The sequence below is a fragment of the Nanorana parkeri genome, unplaced genomic scaffold, assembly GCF_000935625.1.
Source record: "Nanorana parkeri isolate BGI_ZX_2015 unplaced genomic scaffold, ASM93562v1 scaffold711, whole genome shotgun sequence".
NCBI lineage: Eukaryota > Metazoa > Chordata > Amphibia > Anura > Dicroglossidae > Nanorana > Nanorana parkeri.
Window position 1 is genome coordinate 389,678 of NW_017306979.1, and position 21,258 is coordinate 410,935.

At 43.2% G+C, this 21,258-nt stretch overlaps 1 protein-coding gene across 1 annotated transcript in view; it reads left to right on the forward strand.

The window, feature by feature from the left end:
• Positions 1-21,258, forward strand: part of ATRIP (ATR interacting protein) — a 41,579-nt gene that overhangs the window by 1,766 nt on the left and 18,555 nt on the right. Inside the window, exons 2-5 of the mRNA XM_018563919.1 lie at positions 6,219-6,637; positions 8,342-8,409; positions 15,605-15,775; positions 17,024-17,127. Of these exons, the coding sequence (XP_018419421.1) occupies positions 6,238-6,637; positions 8,342-8,409; positions 15,605-15,775; positions 17,024-17,127 (743 nt within the window). The 5' untranslated portion in view covers positions 6,219-6,237. The remainder of the gene's footprint in view (positions 1-6,218; positions 6,638-8,341; positions 8,410-15,604; positions 15,776-17,023; positions 17,128-21,258) is intronic.

A 21,258-nucleotide genomic window follows, 5' to 3' on the forward strand; every position in this document is an offset into this window, starting at 1 on the left:
TCATTGTCATAGGTCGGCTAGAACTATGAGGGGAGGGAAAAGCACTCACCTCATAGTTCTAGCCGACCTGTGACAGTCTCATTGTCATAGGTCGGCTAGAACTATGAGGGGAGGGAAAAGCACTCACCTCATAGTTCTAGCCGACCTGTGACAGTCTCATTGTCATAGGTCGGCTAGAACTATGAGGGGAGGGAAAAGCACTCACCTCATAGTTCTAGCCGACCTGTGACAGTCTCATTGTCATAGGTCGGCTAGAACTATGAGGGGAGGGAAAAGCACTCACCTCATAGTTCTAGCCGACCTGTGACAGTCTCATTGTCATAGGTCGGCTAGAACTATGAGGGGAGGGAAAAGCACTCACCTCATAGTTCTAGCCGACCTGTGACAGTCTCATTGTCATAGGTCGGCTAGAACTATGAGGGGAGGGAAAAGCACTCACCTCATAGTTCTAGCCGACCTGTGACAGTCTCATTGTCATAGGTCGGCTAGAACTATGAGGGGAGGGAAAAGCACTCACCTCATAGTTCTAGCCGACCTGTGACAGTCTCATTGTCATAGGTCGGCTAGAACTATGAGGGGAGGGAAAAGCACTCACCTCATAGTTCTAGCCGACCTGTGACAGTCTCATTGTCATAGGTCGGCTAGAACTATGAGGGGAGGGAAAAGCACTCACCTCATAGTTCTAGCCGACCTGTGACAGTCTCATTGTCATAGGTCGGCTAGAACTATGAGGGGAGGGAAAAGCACTCACCTCATAGTTCTCCTTTAACGTTCCTAGACCGTTTAAATGCAGACCGCTTACATCATACTGTACATGCACCCTATTGGCTGCTGCTGCCGCCTCTGCTCAGGGCCGGTCAGCGCTGCAAACTACACACTCTTGTTTACATGTCAGCCCTAAATAAGTCGTTCAGGCAGTGGTGTCACAAGCACACGGTCACCTCAACCTTCACTTATTCAGAATTAGCTGAGGTCATGTTGTGCAAGCTTCATCACCACATAAACATCTCATTTAGGGGCCGACATGTAAACTGCAATGTGTAATCAGCGGCTCAGATTGGTGATATTGACATGTCAGCCTTGAGCACCAGCGGCGGCCAATTAGGTGCATGTATGTTGTACACTGTCCACATGTAAACATTAGCGCAAACATTTACATGTATACAGTGTGAATATGCTGACATTTACAGCCCTGGGTACAGTTGTGGGCTTACAGTTACACTACATTAGACTACCAGATGCTCCTGACTGAATAGGACCATAGGGACGTATACAGATGCTGTACGCAACGTTTTTAATGCCCATGTGACTAAGCCCTTAGGAGTCAGTCCTATAGAAGTAAGTGGGGATTGCCCAGTGCAGGGAAGATCATGCTGGCAGGCAGGGCCGGATTTACTCTCCCTGCTGCCCCAAGGCCCCGCCGACCCCCACCCCCCATCAGTGGAAAATGGCAGGAGGGGCAGGGTTAGTTTTACATTTTTTTATTGTTTTTCTTTTTTTTAATCACTTTTTTTTAAAATTTATTTTTTTACATTTTTATTTAAGTAGTGTATACACAGGAAGAATTTCAGCCGGTTCCTGATGATGTGGGTGAAATTCGCACATTGCACTTGGCCAAATAGAGCTTGCAGCCAATCAGCTGGCAGCCACTGTCACAATACAATGCAGACAGTGGGGGATTCGTCCATTAATGCTCATAAACATTGATGGAGGAATCTGCGCTAGTATTTTCGTCCAGCCCACGGGTAGAACTAAAAAAATAGAAATGTGTATACCTGACTTTAAGCTCACTGTCTGAATGTGCCGTTAAATTCTCAGTCAGGGTCTTATTGCTGTCGGTGTCCCCATTGGACAGACTTTCCCTAACCTTGTATTATATGGGAAGTTTGGTGAATCACCCCAACAAGTAAAAGACAAATGTGAAAATCTATCAGAAGTTCTTTTCCTTCCCAACTACTAAAACAAGTGTTATACTTCCTCCTCTTCCCTGTTGGAGAGATTCCTCCTAATTTATAGCCCAGTTACAAGAAATCCCCCAAATAGAGAAAGCAATAATAACCTGATAGGTGTGATTTGGCTACATTTGGGCTTCATGTAACATTGTAACTTGAGGCAGCTTCTGTGCTTGGACATAGAGGTTTTATCTGAGTCACTGCGACTGTATAAACATATATAAACACAAGAACAAAAATATAGTCTGTTATATAGCTATTTCTCTGTTTTGGATCGAGTAAGGAACATTTACAATTTCTGCTAGGTGTTCTTTTCTGTTTGTAATGGGGAGATTTTACGTGTCTATGTGATGCTGTGCAATATATGACTTCCCTACATGTGTTTTTGCCTTTGTACCTATTGGAAAGATCTCCCATCATTTCCTCTGGTGGCCTCTGGTATCTGGAATGATAAACAGGCACCTGGAAGTGCCTGCGTTATACTTTAGATCGGCCTTCCTCAAACTTTTTAAATAACTATCAGGTCTCAGGAACCCCCTGCTAAAAATACATTCATTTACATCTTGTACATTAGCCTGCTCAGTGAGTTGTGCAATGTTTTCAATATAAGATTGAAGGATATGATGCACCTAGCGTATTTGATCGTTTTATAACAACTGCCTGACTTATGCAACAAGGTATTTACAGTAGTACTCATGAAAGGAAATGCATAATGGCCAGAAAAGAAATGCAGACTGTGAGAGTTGTTGTGTCCCCTTAGACTAGTGGTCTGTGGAGAAATGTTGCCTTACATGAAGATTACTGTAGGTAACTTTAACAGAGTCTCCATAAGTAGCATTTTAAAGACCAAATAAACCTTTAATTTAAATCTGTTTTGTACATTCTAGGTACATTGAAATAAAAGGTGTTCAATGTCTTAGTTTTTTTCCTTTTAAAGCATCTACATTTCTCAATATAAAACATGTTTCCTGCCAGCAGCTGCAGAGTGAGACTCTTGCTTTCAGAGGTTAGACCTATAGTCAGGGCTTGAAAAATCCACTCGTCTGCTCGTCTGTGACTAAAGGACAGTGGAGCCTGATGAGCAGCTTCCCGGATGGCCGTTGTAATTACACGGCCGGCCGGGAGCTTTACATTCAAACGATCGAGCGTCTCTACAGACACTCGATCGCTTGTATTAGCAGCTGTCACTGCCGTTGCTGGTCCCGAGATCCGATGCGGCCGGGACCGTCACGGCTCTGTGACAGGAGATCAAAGGGAGTTCAGTACACGAACTCCCTTTGATCTCCTCTCTGTCCCCGAATGCAGGAAGGGATGTATATTACATCCCTTCCTGCATTCAGTGTCACTCTCCAGCTACAGAAGCTGATGAAGCAGATCTGTGCTTCATCAGCTTCTCTGGGGGTCCCTAGGTGACATTAGGGGTCTTGGAGACCCCTGATGTCTCCATAAAGAGGACCTGTCATGTAAATTGGCTATCACATAGGGGGCTTCTTAGTCCCCCCACGTAATAGCAATAAAGTTGTTTGTAAAAAAAAAAAAAAAAAAAGTAATACAAAAACTAAAGAAGCATAAAAAAATAAAGAAGCATAAAAAAATTAAAAAAGAATGCATGCAATTTTAAGGCTTGACATGTTTGGTGTCTATTTACCCAACGTGACCCCAACTTTTATGTTTTACTAAAAATATGGGTAAGAATAAATGTTTTTAAAAAAAATAACACCCCCCCCAGTGGTGATAATATACCTCCAAAAGACAGCTCTATCTGTCCCCATAAAATTTTAACATAAATTGCAAGGATATGGATAATGTTTCTAACTGATTTGCAGTACTGTTATCTCTGTGAAATAATACTATTGCAGTTTATAATCCTGTTAGGCATGCATACTGATAAAATTACAGAACAATTACAATGTGTTGGAAAGATCGAGGAATCAGATAGAGCTGCAGCTAACGATTATTTTCAAAATCGATTAGTTAGCCGATTATTAAGTTCGATTAATCGGTAAATCATGTTTGCAGAGGATTAGATATCTAATTAATCATTGCTGGGTTCTGTTAGAAATCATGTGCTTCTGGATATTAATCGATCTGGGGATCAATAACACAAAAACAAATCTAAGATCCTACAAGGTCAATTGGCCTGAAGACCACCATTTCTACATGCTTCCATTGGGAGTATTGGGCTTTATAGAAGGATGACCCCACCATTATTATATTATTATTAAACAGGATTTATATAGTGCCAACAGTTTTGCAGCGCTTCACAATATAGGGAAGACATTACAATAAAATTCAAGACAAGATGGTAAGGAGGGCCCTGCCCCTGATAGTTTACAATCTAAGAGGGAGGGGCAAGTGATACATGAGGTGGTAGCTGTGTTGGGATGAATTGTTTGAGAAAGATAGTTCAGTGGTTAGTTTGGGGTGGCATAGGCTTCCTTGAAGAGATGAGTCTTTAGTGATCACCTAAAGGCAGTCTGAGTTAGGCGATAGAAGGACAGGTTGGAGTAAGGAGTAAGTCCTGGAGGTGAGCATGGGAGGAGTTGACGAAGGAGCTAGAGAGCAGCAGGTCCTGGGAGGAGAGGACGGTTAGAATGATACTTTGAGACAAAGTTGGAGATATAGCCGGAGGCAGAGTTGAGGATGGCTTTGAAAGTGTTTGTTAATATTTTAAATGTTATCCTTTGGTCATTCATAATAGACTGAAGGGGGGATAGCCTGTGCAGTGGTAGGCCAATAAAGAGGGAGTTGCAATAGTCAAGATGAGAGATAACAAGTGAGTGTATGAGTAGCTTTGAGGTTTTATTGGTGAGTATGGGATGTATTTTGGAGATGTTATGAAGGTAAAGAAGGCAGGATTTGGATAGTGATTGGATGTGGGGCAGAAAGGTGAGGTCCGAGTCAAGGATGACACATAGCACCTTGACATGGGGGGAGGGATTAAGTTTTAAGAAGTGTTGTGACATCCAGACGGATATGTCAGTTAGTAGATTAGTGATATGCAAGGACACTGAGGGGGTGAGTTGAGTTGTGGAGTGGAGACATATATTTGAGTGTCATCAGCACAGAGATGGTATTGGAAGCCATGTGAGGTGATCAACTGACCAAGGGAGGAGATTTAGACAGGGAAGCGAAGGGGTCCAAGGACAGAGCCTTGGGGTACCGCCAGAGGAAGAGGAGGGGAGGAGTTAGATTTGTAGGTGACACTAAAGGAGCACATAGACAGGAGGAGAACATTGAGAGAGCAGAGACTTATAGGTCAAGCGAGTGGAGTTTTTTGAGAAGCAGTGGGTGGTCAACTGTGTCAAAAGCAGCAGAAAAGTTTTATAGCAAATGTAAGGAGTAGTAGCCAGTGTTGGCAGTTAGTAAGTCATTAGTGAGTTTAGGAGGGCGGTTTCAGTGGAGTGTTGGGGACAAAAGCCAGACTATAAGGGGTCAAGGAGATTGTTATTAGTGAGGTGGCGGCTCAGGTGGTTGTAGATTAGGAGTTTGGAGGTGAAGGGGAGTAAGGAGATTGGTCTGAGATTGTTAAGGTTGTTGGCGTCCTGTGAAGGTTTTTTCGGTATTGGGGTGACCAGTGCATGTTTTAGAGTGTAGGATAGAGCAAGAGGGCGACTGAAGTAGTTGTGAGGGAACAGGTTAGACGGGGAAAATGGTGAGGGGGTTGTCAGAGAAAAGCTTTCTAACCTCCTCTGTGGTGGCAGGGTCAAAAGAGGAAAGTAGCAAGTGCAATGGTGGGTACATTAATAGGGGAAGGTGACTGGACAGTGGAAATTTCCTTCACGGATTGCATCTATTTTGTGTTTGAAATTAATGGCAATGTCCCGGGCAGTGAATGAGTCAGAAGGTGTGAGGGACATAGTAGAGTGTTAAAATTAGAAAAGAGTTGATGAGGACTGGATTAGTGTGTTAATGAAAGTGACAAAATAAGTCTGTTTGCCAGCATGGAGGGAGGAATTATATTTTAGGAGGGCAGCTTTATATAGTGTGAAGTCTTGTAGAGACCTAGTTCTACGCCACATTCACTCCAGAGTGCATGTGGTGAGAGGAGCCAAGGTGTCTATCCAAGTACATCTCTGCCATGTCTACAGGATCTGCACCTTAGACCAGAGCAGTACATTTTTGTACACCTTTCAACACCCTACCTACTCTCCCTAATATATATATATATATATATGTGGATAAACTTTGTGTAGGACAGCTTTAATCATTTAGTACTGTATGTAATTAGTCCTTTGTCTGACTTGTGCTATTTTAATTTTGCAGGGGATCGGGCTTGCAAGCTATGTCAGCAAACCCTTTGTTTGCTACCAAAAAAAGGGACGTTTCAATGCTTTATGGTACAGGTTGTAAAAATACTAACTCCTCCCCTGCAACAATTCAGCAAGCCTATCCTCCATGCAATGATCGGGGTAGCTGTCCTCCTTCAAAACGCCATCGACCAGCAAATGCTTCAAAAAGCAAAGCCATGGATGATGTTTTTGGTGACAATGAAGACTTTACAGCTGATGATTTGGAGGAAATTGATATTTTGGCCTCACAGGCCTACACGCAGGACTGCAATTCAGTAAATCTGTATCCTAATCGAAATCAAGGCAATGTGCTGTCAGATAACCAACCTTCAACATCTACTTTTCCGCAGCCACGTAAACCAGCACCGCACAGACAAGAAAGAGTTGTCTCAAGTATGTTTTCCTGATTACTGTTTGAAAATGGCTAACTATGTGCGATGACATAGTAAATGTATATTGGTTTTGTACATAGTTTCTTTTTATTATGATTAGGACTAAAATATACACTGATCAGATATCTGGACTATTGGCTATATTGGCAGAGAACAGTGCTCCAAGTTTGCATGCGGTACAATAAACCTTGCTGATGTATTGATATATGAAAAAGGCTTTTGTGTTTGAGAACAGCCGACTTTCCCACCCTAGGAAAACTGAGCTTGTCTACAGCAGGAACAAAATCTTCTTCTGTGTGTCAGCTGTTATTCTGTTCAAAAGCTTACTGCCTACTACCAGCATGATGTAGATGAAGGGGTGGACACAGTTTTCAGTGCTGTTATTAGCTGGGCTGCTCTGCAAGGGAAGTGTTAAATGACTGTTTCTGATTTAAAGGAGAACTATGGGGTCAGTGTTTTTCCCCATAGTTCTCCGTAGGGTAACGGGAGGACACAAACTAGCGTCCTCCAGTTACCCTAAGCTCAGTATACCGCGAGCTACAGCTCGCGGTATACTGAGACGCCGGAGCGGATCCCGACGTAGATGACGGGATCCGCCCAGCTGCGTGAGTGACAGCTGGCTCTGCCTCTAGATAGGCAGAGCCAGCTGTACCCGCCCCCTCCCCCGTCCGTTCCGCCAGTCAGCGCTGGCAGATCGGAGCGGGGAGAGGGGAATCCAGCCCCTCCCCCTGTCACGGCAGAGAGCCGTGACAGGATCGAGAGGCGAGCGAACCCGGTATGTGTTCGATCACCTCCCGTTCTACTGAGCCGACCTGTGACAGTCTCATTGTCACAGGTCGGCTAGAACTATGAGGTGAGTGAAAAGCACTCACCTCATAGTTCTCCTTTAAGCAGCGCCACCTTGTAAAATTTTTTTTTTTTCCATATAATTTTTATTAAATTATAAACATACAAGGGATCTTTATACTGAGTACTCAACAATTAGTACCTTTCCATTAAAATCCATTAATAGCACTTGACAAGTTTACATAGTTATGCAAGCAAAAAGGCAGTTCCAGACGGTAGCAATTATCCAAGCATTACAATGTCCTGAATTATTACATACAATATAGAATATAGGCGTGTGCATCGTAATAATCTTTGTAGCTTTCACTCTTATCAACCTACTACTGTTTAGGCCAAGTAAGCCGTATAGTCGCAACAAGCGTATTGAAGATTCTAGATGTAAACTTCGAGGGGGAGGCCCATTCTATGAGTATCGGGCTCTCAATCGATAAAAGATTCTTGGCACTCTAGTGTTTGTGGGGAGAACAGGCTAAACGCCTGGTATTTACCGAAAGGTCAAAAATCTATCCGGTATCTAAGTGCTTCAAACAGCGGCACCATATAAAACTAGTAGACATACAATGGACAAGACAATCGAGGGGGAGGGAGGGGCTGACATAGGGAATTAAAGGAAGGGACTGACATTAGAAAGAATAAGAGAAGGAGGGAAAAGGCGACCTCCATCGGCGGCTTCGCGCATGCGCCTTGTAAAATTATTTTTATCTAGACTAGAGTATTTCTATAACCTAAACAACTATTAAACATCTGGGAAAATGTAAAAAAGAATTGTCTCTGGTTGATATAATTATATATCAGTGTATTATGCATATTACGGCTGTCTATCATATTTTTGTATAATACTGTCTTGTTCTTATACTAGATTCCCATAATAATAATGCTTTTGACCTGGAGGTTTTGCAGTCTCCTCTTGAAGATTTAAAGCAAAAGGTGAGTTTCCTGATACTTGTACTTCTAGTGTTACATTGGGACTCTCCAAATGAATAAGGACAATGAATATGGCCCAGACATATGGCACTACTGTTAAAAATGGAAGTCCTGCTGCAGGTAAATAACACTTGCATATCTCTCTCCCCCCCCAACAGCCAATGACTGTTTAGTAAAAAGAGAAGCAGCAGAACAATGATCAGGTCTCTGCGCTCGCTCTCTGCTCGCTCTTCTCCTATCAGCATATTCCTTGCACTGCAGTACAACTCATTGGCTCCTTGTGCTGCTTCTCGCTCCCCTCATCTGAGCTCTGCTATACAGTGGACTGCAAGAGGGTGATACCAGGTACTTGTGAATTCAGGTACTTGTACTGCTTTCATTAAAAATACATCAAAGCATCTATTTAATGAATGAATACAGAGCTGCATTAATTTGAGTCTCTTATATCAATAGTTATAAAAGTCAGACTTTTTCCTAACTGTCTTAACAATGATATCCTCATAATTTACTCCATTAGCTGTTTCAAATGCACTCTGCATTTCCACATGTGTACATGTGTAGTCTTGCCAGAGTAAATATCTGTTATATGCAAATTTCAACTTTTGTGAAGTCATGCTAAACCCCCATTTCCTGCAGTCGTCTTCTAGGGCAGCCCCTGAGAGTGTAGCTCCTCTTCCAGACAGGAAGCATGTCACCCAAATCAAGATAAAAGGATACCTCCACCACATCCCCTGTCATGGCGCACGGAGGCGTCCCTCACCTGGCAGCCGCAGTGTGCGGAGATACCCCTCTCTAGATCTCCTGGGACCACAGACACGTTCCCAGCATTTCTCTGCTGTGGCTATGCCTCGGAAGCATGGTTCTGTGCGTCATGGTGCGTGCATTTCAGGAGCTGCGGTAGTCATGGCGCCGGGGCCATCTCCCTTGGTGGTGTCACATGCGGGGAATCCTGGTGTGACGTCTATAAGCCCCAATAGAGATCCAGCAACTGGCAACATGCAAAAACTTGCTTCTTCCCAAGGAACACAAGCCTTCAGCAAAACACTGAGCACCGCCCTAACTCCACCTCTGTTTCCACAAGAACAGGGGCGTTGCCTCTAGTCCTGGGCTTTAAAACCCTCACAAAACTACTAGCTCAGTGCTAGGTTATTCTGAAGCCCTGCTCACAGAGACTCAGCGTTTGTTCCTGCATCTTCGTCCCCTGTTCCTGCATTCCTACCCCCAGTTTTGGACTCCCGGCTACCTGACCCTCGGACTATTTTCTGGACTACTGATTCTACGCTGCCTGCCCTGAGCACGGAACTCCTTTACTACGGCTTGTCTCACCCCTCTGGACTTTGTATTTGGACTGTTTATCTCACCTGCTTCCTGCTACTGGGATCCAGACCTGGCGCAAGGGGCTCGGCCCTGCGGTACGTGACATCCCCTCAGTTATCGTGTTTCCTCTGGAGGAAATGTGTCACCCTGGAGCTTTTCTCTCTGTAGGGACTATGTATGGTGAGCTCAATGTGCCCCGGTACCTCTCTTGTGGCTGATATGTGATGTAGGAGGTCCTGGCTCTTCTCCTCCTCAGTACCTGGTGAAGGTCTGAAATGGAGGTTGCTGTTCCACTCCTGGTGCCTGGTCACAGCGGCGAAGGCATGTTAACGTGCGAACAGGGCCTTCCTCTTATATCTGCATTCCAGTGCTTGACCGAGTGGCGTCTGATGTCACGTCCGGTAGGGGAATCGTGACTTCTGGGCACCAGGGGCCCGCACTTCAAGCCTCCTTCGAGCACGGATGAAGAGGAGGGGCGACAGTGGCGCTGCTTTTTAAAAGCGTGGTTCCTCAGGAGAGCCTGTGGACAACGCGAGTGGAGGAAGCAGGGGACATGAAGTCTACCTAGCCAGCTACTCCAGTGGATGCAGCCACGGCAAGTGCCGCTTCTGTTCAGGTAAGGCAGCGCTTCTTTTGTGCCTCTCTCCTGAGCTGGTATTCTGTGCATTACTCGCTGAGGGCTAATTTTTGGTGTGGTGCCTTTGTTGTGATTGCACAGGTGGACTCTTATGGCAGGCCTCCTGGCCAGTGTTCTCAGGCAGGCTTTTTTTGTTTTGTTGTAGGCTAAAACTCCGGATAAGGTTAAGAATGTGCCCAAAAAGTGTGAAGTGTGTGGGGTGAAACTCAATGCTTCCTCTTCTAAGCCATTGGGGGGAATTTATCAAAACTGGAGCAGAGAAAATATGGAGCAGACGTGCATGGCAACCAATCAGCATCCACCTTTCATTTTCAAAGCTTAAATGAACAAATTGAAGATGGAAGCTGATTGGAGCAGTTGCCCACGGCAACCAAGTTTTGTCTGCTCCAGTTTTGATAAATTCCCCCCATCATGTCAAACTTGCATCAACTGATTGTTTAAAGAAGAATCTGCTGCCTCATGTAATAGTCTGTTGGCCTCAGTCAAGGAAGAACTGGCCTCCACTTTTCATTCCTTTAGATCATTGATTGAAGATATGAGAATGCCAACAGAGTCCACTTCTGTGTTTACGCTCCCTGCTTCTTTAACAGGACAGGGATCTCATAAACCATCTGCCTTGGATGAGTTTAGTGATTCGGGTCATTCCTATGAGTATAGATCTTCTGAGGTAGATAGCGTTCAGGATGAACCCGCTTTTTTGTCCAGATTCAAGTTGTCTCTTGAAGATGTGGATGATCTATTAAAGACTATTTATTAAACCTTAGAGATTGAGGAGGATAAGGTGCGACTATCCAGGCACGATTTAATATACCAGGGGTTGCAGAGGAAGAAGGCAAGAGCCTTTCTGGTTTATATCTAAATCCATTTTGAAAGAGGGTCTAAGCCAGAAAAGAAGCCTGTTCTGTCTAACAACCTAAAAAGGAGATTTCCTTTTGATGAGTACCTATCTTTAATTTGGAACAAAATGCCCAAATTAGAGGCTCCTCTTTCTAAGGTTCCAAGAAAGCTGGCTTGGCTTTTGAAGATATGGGTTATCTAAATGATCCCATGGACAGAAAAAAATAAAGTTTTGCTGAGGAGAGCATGGGATTCAACTTTAGCAAATCTAAAGCCCGCATTGGCTACTACATGTTTTGCCACAAATCTAGAATTCTAGCTTGTAGTCCAAGCCAGGCTCCAAGAGAGCAGGTTTTGGAGTCTTTCCCCATCATTTTCAAGGCAGTAGGATATGTGGCAGATGCCTCCGGTGAGGCTGTTAGAATGTCGGCCAGATCTTCTGTGCTTGCCAAATCCTCTCGCAGAACACTGTGGCTCAAAACCTGGGATTTTCAAGGGATTTACTGTTTGGTCCAGAACTCGAGGCAGCACTGGACAGAACAGCTGCCAAAAAGAAATCCTTCCCAGAAAAGAAAAATAATGTTTTTAATAGAAGATTTTTTCGATGCCAAAGAGGAGCACAGGAAAATAAGGAAGTGGGTCCCAAGAAGAATTAGACAGGGCACAAGGGTAAGGTAAGAGGGGGCCCTGTCCAATTAACCCCCCTACCCAGAAGCCCAAACCGCAATTACTTCTGCTCTCCAGTGGGAGGAAGACTGGGGGAATTCCTTCCACAGTGGAGAAAATATTTCTCAAACAGCTTTCCTTAAGGCACATTCTACCAGATCTACAGCAAAATCGTGGGCTGAAAGAGCTGGAGCTACGACTGAACAAGTATAAGAATAAGAAGAATAAGGCTGCTACCTGGTCTAGCTTTGGAACATTTGTCAAACATTACCACTTGGATCTATTGTCCAGCAAAGACCAAGCGTTTGGAAGAAAAGTACTGCAGGCTGTGGAACCCTAGTCTGGTTCTTGTCTTAGGGGCTGACCTGGAAAACAACTGGGGGAAAACCAGAGTTGGAACTTACCAGTAACTCTATTTCCAGTAGTCCTCCAGGATAGTGGACTTCCCACCCTAGTATTTTTGAAGTTATGTTTTCTACTGTTTTGTGTTCTGTTTTGTGCTGTTTTGTGTTCTTTTCCAGTTCAGACCTGGGGTTCTCGTGATTATTGAGGGGATATGGTGGAGGTATCCTTTGATCTTGATTTGGGTGATGCATTTCCTGTCCAGAGGAGGAGCTACACTCTCAGGGACAGTCCTGCAAGACTACTGGAAATAGAGATACCAATAAGTTCTAACTCCGGTTTTCCATTGCTAACCAATCCTCCTGATTGGTGAAACATATTTCTACTGCCTTACAGAAGTTAATGACACTCGACTATCGCAGGAAGGGGAGGGGTGTGCTTTTCTATGCTGGATTGTAATTGACAGCCTGGCTCCACATTTCACTCTACTGAACAAATGATAGATGGCAGCACCCAAATGGGAATAACTGGGTCTCTGTGGACAGGCTGTAGCATAGTTTTTGTTTATTCACTGGTGAGTTATTTTATAGCCTGAATAGTTCATATTCTGCAACAGTTTCTGTAAACATTGGAAAAGGAAAGGGTTGTAATAAAGTGCTTCTTCACTTAAATCCTGCATTGTTTGGAACAATCATTTTGTCATTTCAGACAACTGTAGGCAGTCAGTTTTTCTCATCGTAGAGAAGGGTCTAAACCTATTTAGACCCATAATAGTAGAGATGTCCTGATACCACTTTTTCAAGACCAAGTGCAAGTACTTTCCCTCAGGTACTTGCTGATACCAATTACCGATACTTTTTCTTAAAGGAACATGTGACATTTTTCTTAAACCATACAGACTGATGATTTTAGGGCAGTTTGTCACCAGGGCTGAATACACATGTCGCCAGGGCTGAATACACATGTCGCCAGGGCTGAATACACATGTCGCCAGGGCTGAATACACATGTCGCCAGGGCTGAATACACATGTCGCCAGGGCTGAATACACATGTCGCCAGGGCTGAATACACATGCTGCCAGGGCGGAATATACATAGCTCTGCAGGCAGTGGCTATGTTGATTGGGCGGGTGCCAGCCCGAAATGGTGGGTGGAGAGTTGAACTGGCGGGGTACCAGCTCCGGGACTGTACGTGTAGTGTGGGGCTGTCCATGGCTGTGCTGGGAAGGAGGAGGAGATAAAGAACCGGACAGGCACTGCCAAGGCCAGCTACTGCCAGGTCCCCAGCAGCCGGCCTGAGGTTGCCACAAGCGCGGGAACTCAGCCAGCTGCTGCGGTTTAAAAATGTAAAGGGCTGGTTTCGGCCTTAAGATCGGGCCATTTTCACGAGCACAAGTACTTGTGAAAATGCCCTGTATCGACCCCAATAATGTTACTAGTATTGGTATCGGGCCATCCCTACTAAATAGCTTTAGACCCTATAGAATAGCTTTAGTACTATTTTTTTTCATTCGGCCGAAAGGAGAAAATATCACAGATTCCTCCATCCACGCTAAGCAGCGTGGATGGAGGAATCCCTCGCTGTTTCCATTGTATTGCCGCTGTCAGAATACCCAAACGGTGTTTGCAGCTGATTGGCTGCGAGTGTCAGGTTCGCCGGGATAGTGTAACCACACTGGATCGCAGCTGCGGAACTGGTATTGGAGTATCTATGCGAAGGTGCTGTAGGGAGACCGTACGCATCATGTACCACCTTGGAACTATAGGATTTGAATTGGAGATGTAGTAGAGAGGGGGTTCCCCTTTACTCACTGGTATGTTGCATAATGAGGGCTGCAGGTAAGTGCCAGCACTATAACTGATGTGTAACAGATTGACAATGTAAATACTACACCAGTATAAAGTAACGGGTAGGCAGAGGGTACTCAATCAAAGCAATGAGGACAAACTATATAGGAGCTGTGTGTGTGCAAGATATGGCACGCTGGAAGCTATTTACAACAATCCACACATGCAAAGCAAGCAGGGTAAAGCGTCTATTCCACAGAACTTAATCCTTATGCATAGGTATGTATACAGCAAACAACACAGGAGATCACCACTGTAATTAAGTAGGATGCAGGTGAGTGACAGGTTCAGGCTGCTGAAGATGTTAGGAAGAGCAGGTATTGACACTAATGATATTTGTAAGTTTCAGTGGCAGTGATCCACTATATAATTGAACCAGGTTACTTGCGCTTAGTTGTGTCAGCTATACACCGGTCTGAGAGAGAGAGGACTTCTGGCGGTTTGTCCTGCTGCTGACTTCAGGGGTAACTGTGAGGATTAGCTCCGCATGTTCGGCTCCAAGCACTGGCTGCTATGGCGGCGTTAGAGTAAGGGTGCCGAGTGATGAAGCAGCTCACCTTTTCACTGCGGGGCCGCGCCCCATGGGCGGAGCCTTGTGACGCCATGGCCTGGATGGCGCATCGCTGGATTGAAGGAACGCGCCGGGTAAGTCTATGACAGCGAGCATCATTGGACCAAAAATTTTCCACCCGACTCCTTTAATCTTCTGATCGTGGGATGCCGGGTGGAAGTTTGCTCAGAGGACACACACTGTGCAAATTTTGGCCGGTTCATCAAGAACTATCCGACATTCACATAGTGTACGACCAGCTTAACCTAAGCTCTGGCCAGGTTGAATAATTTGCAATTGTTTTGTAGCTTTGAAGATGCCAGTGTTGAGACAGATCCTGCAAAAAAAATCCCTAGTTTCATCCCAGGTCCTTTTGGCCATTATATAACCTAATGATTCCACAAACCTCAGATGCATTTTCCAAAATGTAGATTAAATAATTGGGCAATTATACCTATTTGTAGGTAAAAGAAACAAATGTATAAAAAGCTGGAAAGGCCACTTGAGTAAGTTCTGACTTAAGGTGGCCTTGAAATACAACCGCAATTCCCAAAAAATTGGGATGCTGTGGAAAACCAACATAAAAACAGAATGCAATGATTTGTAAATCTCATAAAGCCATATTTTGTTTCACAATAGAAAACATACCAAATGTTTAAACTGAGAAAATGAAAGAAGAAAATAAAGTCATTTTGAAATTGATGGCAGCAGCTTTTGCAGGCTCTGTTAGAGAGATTTCTTCACTTCCTCTCCAGTAAAAAGATTGTCCCCAGGACAGTAAATGAGGATAGATCTCTCTAACGGAACCTTGGATAGCAGTGATAACCTGGCATAGGTTCTAACCTTACCCTATTCTATACAAAACAAAATGGGGGAATTATAGATAATTATAGATAACAAACCAGATCTAAAATATGCTAGTTTTATGGCATATTTATTTCTTTTTATTTGAAAAGTTTAACATAAGGTTTATTTATTGATACCTTCACTCAATGTTTTAGCTCACAGCTCTTCAAGATGAATTATTGGTCAAAAATGGTGAAATTAAAGTTTTGCGAGATGCACTTCATCAAACAGAGTCCAGCCTAGAACAGCAGAAGATTGCACACGTACAAATGGAACATGAGAAGACTCAGCTACAATGTGAGAAGGAAAAGGAACTTCTTAAAAAAGTATGTTTTATCTTGGAATGTGATGTAAGCTGCTGGACACCATGTAAAAATGTTCAATGAAAAACTGAAATTGTTTTAATGATCGTTTTTATGATCATTTTTGTTTGGAAGTCCCAATGCCTATATTTTGTGTATATGAAAATTACTTAAAGTGATAGTAAATTCAGTAGTTAAACCTTAAAAATGCATTCAAGTACCTTTTTAACTATTCACAAAAATGTATCTTATTTGTGTATTGGCTGTAGATCCTCAAATCCTCTCTGAATTCCCGCTGACAAGGTCCTTCTGAATGGTGGCTACTTTTGCTCCCCGTGGTCCCTGTGTGTGTTGTAAAGTAGCCACCACTCTAAACTCGCTCCCATGATGTACTACAATCTCAATACAAATTAGTAAACTAATGTGAGATTGTAGGTCATCATGCGAGTGAGCTTGGAGCGGTGGCTACTTTATTACACACGCAGGGACCATAAGGAACAAAGGATGAAGGAAGGAGTATCAGCATGACTTCAGAGGTGATTTGAGGATCTAGAGCTGAGTGATACACAAATAAGATACATTTTTGTTAATAGTTAGGGTACTGCATTTTTTAGATTTAACTCTTGATTTTAGTGTCACTTTAATAACATGCATTAAAGGAGAATTATGGGGTGAGTGAAAAACACTCATCCCCATAATTCAAGCCGACCTGTGACAAAGTCGGCTCTATTGATCAGGAAGTCGGCGAACACATGCCGCCAAATGCTGACTTCCCGATCCTCTCCCTGCAGGGGGCGGTGACCGTTAGTCACCGCCCCCCACAGGGATTCCCTCCTCCTCCATTTCTCCAGCGCTGACTGGTGGAACGGATGGGGAAGAGGGCGGGCACAGCTGGCTGTTCATCTACAGAAGCAGAGTCAGCTGTCAATCAGCCAGCTGGGTGGATGTCAACAGTAATTGCCAGGATATGTCTTGGGTGTGGAGCTCTCAACATATAGTGGGCGATAGCCTGCTATTTAATGAGTTTTGGGTCACCAGAGGTCACAGTATATGTCCTTCCATGACCCTGAGGAGAACGATGGGCAAAAAAGGTTGCCCTATAGTTCTCCTTTAGGATAGTTGTTCTTTAAGTAGCTAAAATGGATCTATATCAATCAGGAGCTATATTTTTTAGTTTAAATGATTGTCATGGTATTTATAGAGAGGTACCACTAAAACGTAAAACAATAAGTAGTGGCTTTGTAAGCACAATGGCGTGTCCTTTTGTTGCAGGTTCAGTCATTGCAGTCAGAATTGCAATTTAAAGATGCAGAGATGAATGAATTGAAATCAAAACTACAGAGCTGTGAGCGGAGGACTGCTGTGCCCCAGGTCAGGTATGTAGTTACAATTTAGTACTATTTGGCAGTAAGTGAAAATAAATTAAACAGTTTGCATATTTTTTTGGTATATGCTTTATTTTTATTCTCATTGCAGATAATTACTTCCTTTTAATTTCCTTTTATAGACAGGCGGCAATCTTTGCCTCATTTTTTTTCCTTTTTTTCCTGTCGTGGGGAAAGATCAGTTGACAAGAAAATAGGGCTGCCTTTGGAAGATGTCAGCCTACTCTCCCTCCTCGCTACTCAATTCACCTAAAAATAGAGAGCCCGGTATACATTTCAGTGTCGCATGCAGTCAAAATACATCTACAGGAGGACAGACTGTCCTTGCACCTCCTCCTGCCATCTTATTACTATAACAAGCTATAGAAGGATCTGCTTTTGTAGAGCGTGGGGGTACATCTATAAGATCTCAATATTCTATTTTCACTCCCCTTTAACCTCAGGATACCCAGAGATGTGAGCTGACCATTACTTGTTGCAGCAGATAAATGTCTGTAGACACCAGTGGACTGTGAAAGTTGACTGAATGCACGCAGAGCATTATGCCTGCCCATTATGACTATAGAAGCATTATGGCTAAAATACATACTAAGCAGTTTTTTTGTTACTTTAATGTAGCTCATTGAAGTCTCTTTCCTGACCTTTTGAGGCACACTTTAACCACTTGCCGTCCGCCCGTTGTAAAAAAACGGACGGACGGCACCGCAGCATTGGCGGGTTGCCGTCTCCAGACGCCATTTTTTTTCTGCTCGCGTGCGCACGGGCAGAAAAGACCCGACCAATGCAAACACCCGTTACCGGGTGTTTCACATATAGACGATCGGCGGCTCCATAGCCCGCCGATCATCTATATGTGCTCGTTTTTTTGGCAGAATTAATAGAATTAATATTGAGATCTTATAGATCAGTGGTTCTCAACCTGTGTAACCTCGGGACCCACATGTTTCCTTGGTCATTAAGGCGTGACCCAAAAATGATTTCATTTATGAAACATTTTAATTTATTACACAAAACAACTTGTGCAGTATTCAGCAATATATATTTTTCTGAAAGTAAATTAATTTTAAAAAATGTAAAAGTTTATAAAGAATAAAAATTAAATATTTTAAAAAATTAAAATTAAAACGTGTGGGGGTGGCGGTTGCGGGGTACAGTTCCAGTGGATGTTTATATAATGGGGGGGGACTAGTTCTCTCTAATGCAGACGGTCGCGTCTATGCAGACATGACGCCGCGACCCACTGCAGAGGGTGTCGCGACCCACTTTTGGGTCGCGACCCACGAGTTGAGAACCACTGTTATAGATGTACCCCCACGCTCTACAAAGCAGATCCTTCTATAGCTTGTTATAGTATAGATCTCTGCTTCATCAGCTTCTTTTGGGGTCCACAGTTCTAGGGACCCCTAATGTCTCCATAAAGAGGACCTGTCAGTGTGCCTTTGCTATTATATAGGGGGTTGTTATCCCCCTATATAATAGCAATAACAATAAGTGCAAAAAAAAAATATAAATAAAAAAAAAGAAAAGTAACACATAACATAATAAAATAAAATAAAAGCCACATATAAAAAAAGGGGAAAAAACCCCCCCAAAATGTTTAACTCCCCCACCCCCACGTTTACGCGCCTATAAACGTAAATACGCGTCCGGTGCCCCAGCGCGCAAAAATTACAATTGCGCTACACATGTTACATATCGCCGCGAACGTCGCAGTGAGAGCAATCATTTTAGGGCCATCAATCACTGATAACACTAAACTGATGAGCGGTAACAGCTTTTAAAGCGTCGCCTATGGCCAATTTTGGGTATTATCGTTTTTTGAGGTTTTGCGCACGCAATTTTAAGGCTTGACATGTTTGGTGTCTTTTTACCCGACGTGACCCCGTCTTTTATATTTTACCAAAAAATTGGGTAATAATAAATGTTTTATCATTTAATATAGGGGAAACAGGTTGTTTTTTTTTTTAAATTTCGGTAATTTTTCCTTTACTATAGTAAAAAATAAAAACCCCAGTGGTGAATAAATACCACCAAAAGAAAGCTCTATCTGTCCCCAAAAAAGGGTATAAAATTCATTTCAGTACAGCGTTGCATGATGGAATAAATGTCAGTCAAAGTACCGCAGCGCTGAATACTGAAAAATGGCCTGGCCAGGAAGTGGGTTTAACACCGCGGATGTCAACTGGTTAATGATGCAACAATCCCTTTCTCCACTGTTTGAGCAACTGCATAAAATGGCAATCTCTTGTTGACTGGAGAGTTGTGGAGAATATTGACCTTCTCCGCCGGCAAGACCCCTGGAGGACCAGCCAAAAGTAGATCTAAAAGACAGACCTGATAGAGGCTACATACAACTTCCTTGGGTCATTCCAGATTGTTCACTGGATGTGATCACACACACATACCCAGTCATGCCTCTTTTTCTCTTCCGATACAGAGAAGACATTTGATTGGGTGGACTGGTCATCATGGCCCTAGTGTCTTGAACAAAATACTATCATTATATGGTAAACCTGCAGCCCTGGTCAATGTGTCACTCCTGTTATTTAGCTTGGTAATGGAAGGCCTACTCCTTAAATTCAGAATGAACCAGAATATCCATGGGGTCCAGATAGGCTCCTTTGAACAAAAACTATTTGCCTATGCAGATGATATCCTGTTTTACAGTACTGTGCAAAGGTTTTAGGCAGGTGTGAAAAAATGCTGTAAAGTAAGAATGCTTTCAGAAATGAAAGTTGTTAATACTATAGTTTTAGGTACACTTGCACACAGTTTTTGAAGGCTCTCGGCAGGTAGGTTGTTCCAAACATCATGAAGAACTAACCACAGATCTTCTGTGGATGTAGGCTGCCTCAAATCCTTCTGTCTCTTCATGTAATCCCAGAAAAACCATCCCTTCCAGGACTCCTTGTTCTTCTTTACGCTGAAGATAGTTTCTAATAACATTGGCTGTATGTTTGGAGTCGTTGTCCTGCTGCAGAATAAATTTGGGGCCCGTCACAAGCCTCCCAGGTGGTATGGCATGATGGTATCTGCTTGTATTTCTCAGCATTGAGGACACCATGGATCCTGACCAAATCTCCAACTCCTTTGGCAGAAATGCAGCTCTAGACTTGCAAGGAACCTCCGCTATGCTTTACTGTTTCTGCAGACACTCATTGTACCGCTCTCCTGCCCTTCGGCGAACAAACTGCCTCCTGCTACAGCAAAATATTTCCAATTTAATTCATCAGTCCAGAGCACCTGCTGTCATATTATTACTTTACAGCATTTTTCCACACCTCTCTCAAACTTTTGCACAGTAGTGTATATGACTGAATTGATCACCTCCACCAAACTCAAATTTTAAAATAAATCTGAACAAAGCAGAGATTCTACCACTAAACAATTGTTAGTTTTATAAAAAAAATTAGCCATAGCCTGTGAGTAACAAAAAATATGCATGATGCAGAGTCAGACCCCTGCTTTTATGAAGAAGCAGTCTTATTGTAGAGGTCTCCCTACAGAATCAGACCTGTAGCTCTGCAGTTAGCAAAGCTCATGTTCCTTGTTGATTGGAGAGCTCTGGATCTCACTCAGCAAGGGGGCATGTCAGACCTCTACAGAGGCCACTGCTTCCCCCCAGGAAGCAAGGGTCTGAATCTGCAGAATTTTCTGTTTACAGGCTTTGGCTGAACTTTTAAGACTTTTTACATCTTTTTGTTTTGGTGCATCTGGAACATATGCCCCTGTAAAATGCTGTTTCCAGCCGTCAAACCGGGAGTTTGGATGCTTTTCCCTCAGCTTTGCTGAGAAAAGGTCTACCTACTATTTTGCTAGACTTTTTTTTAACCTTATTTTTCCATTTACTTTTTTCTTTAACCAAGATACTCGGGGATCAGGAGATGTGTTTTTTTTTCCCCCCATCTTTTGTAACAGCCTATCAAATAGCCTTTGAAGTTGAATTCAGTTGTCTAGATGTTTATTACTGCTTATTAGAGTTCTTAGAGAAATACAACTTTAATATACACTTTTTGTTTATTTTGGGCTTTAGCAGTTTCCCCTTGACCACCAAAAATACCTCAATGTTAGAAAATTGTAGCTGTCTATATTCTATTTATTTTTTATTTAGGCTTCAGAAAC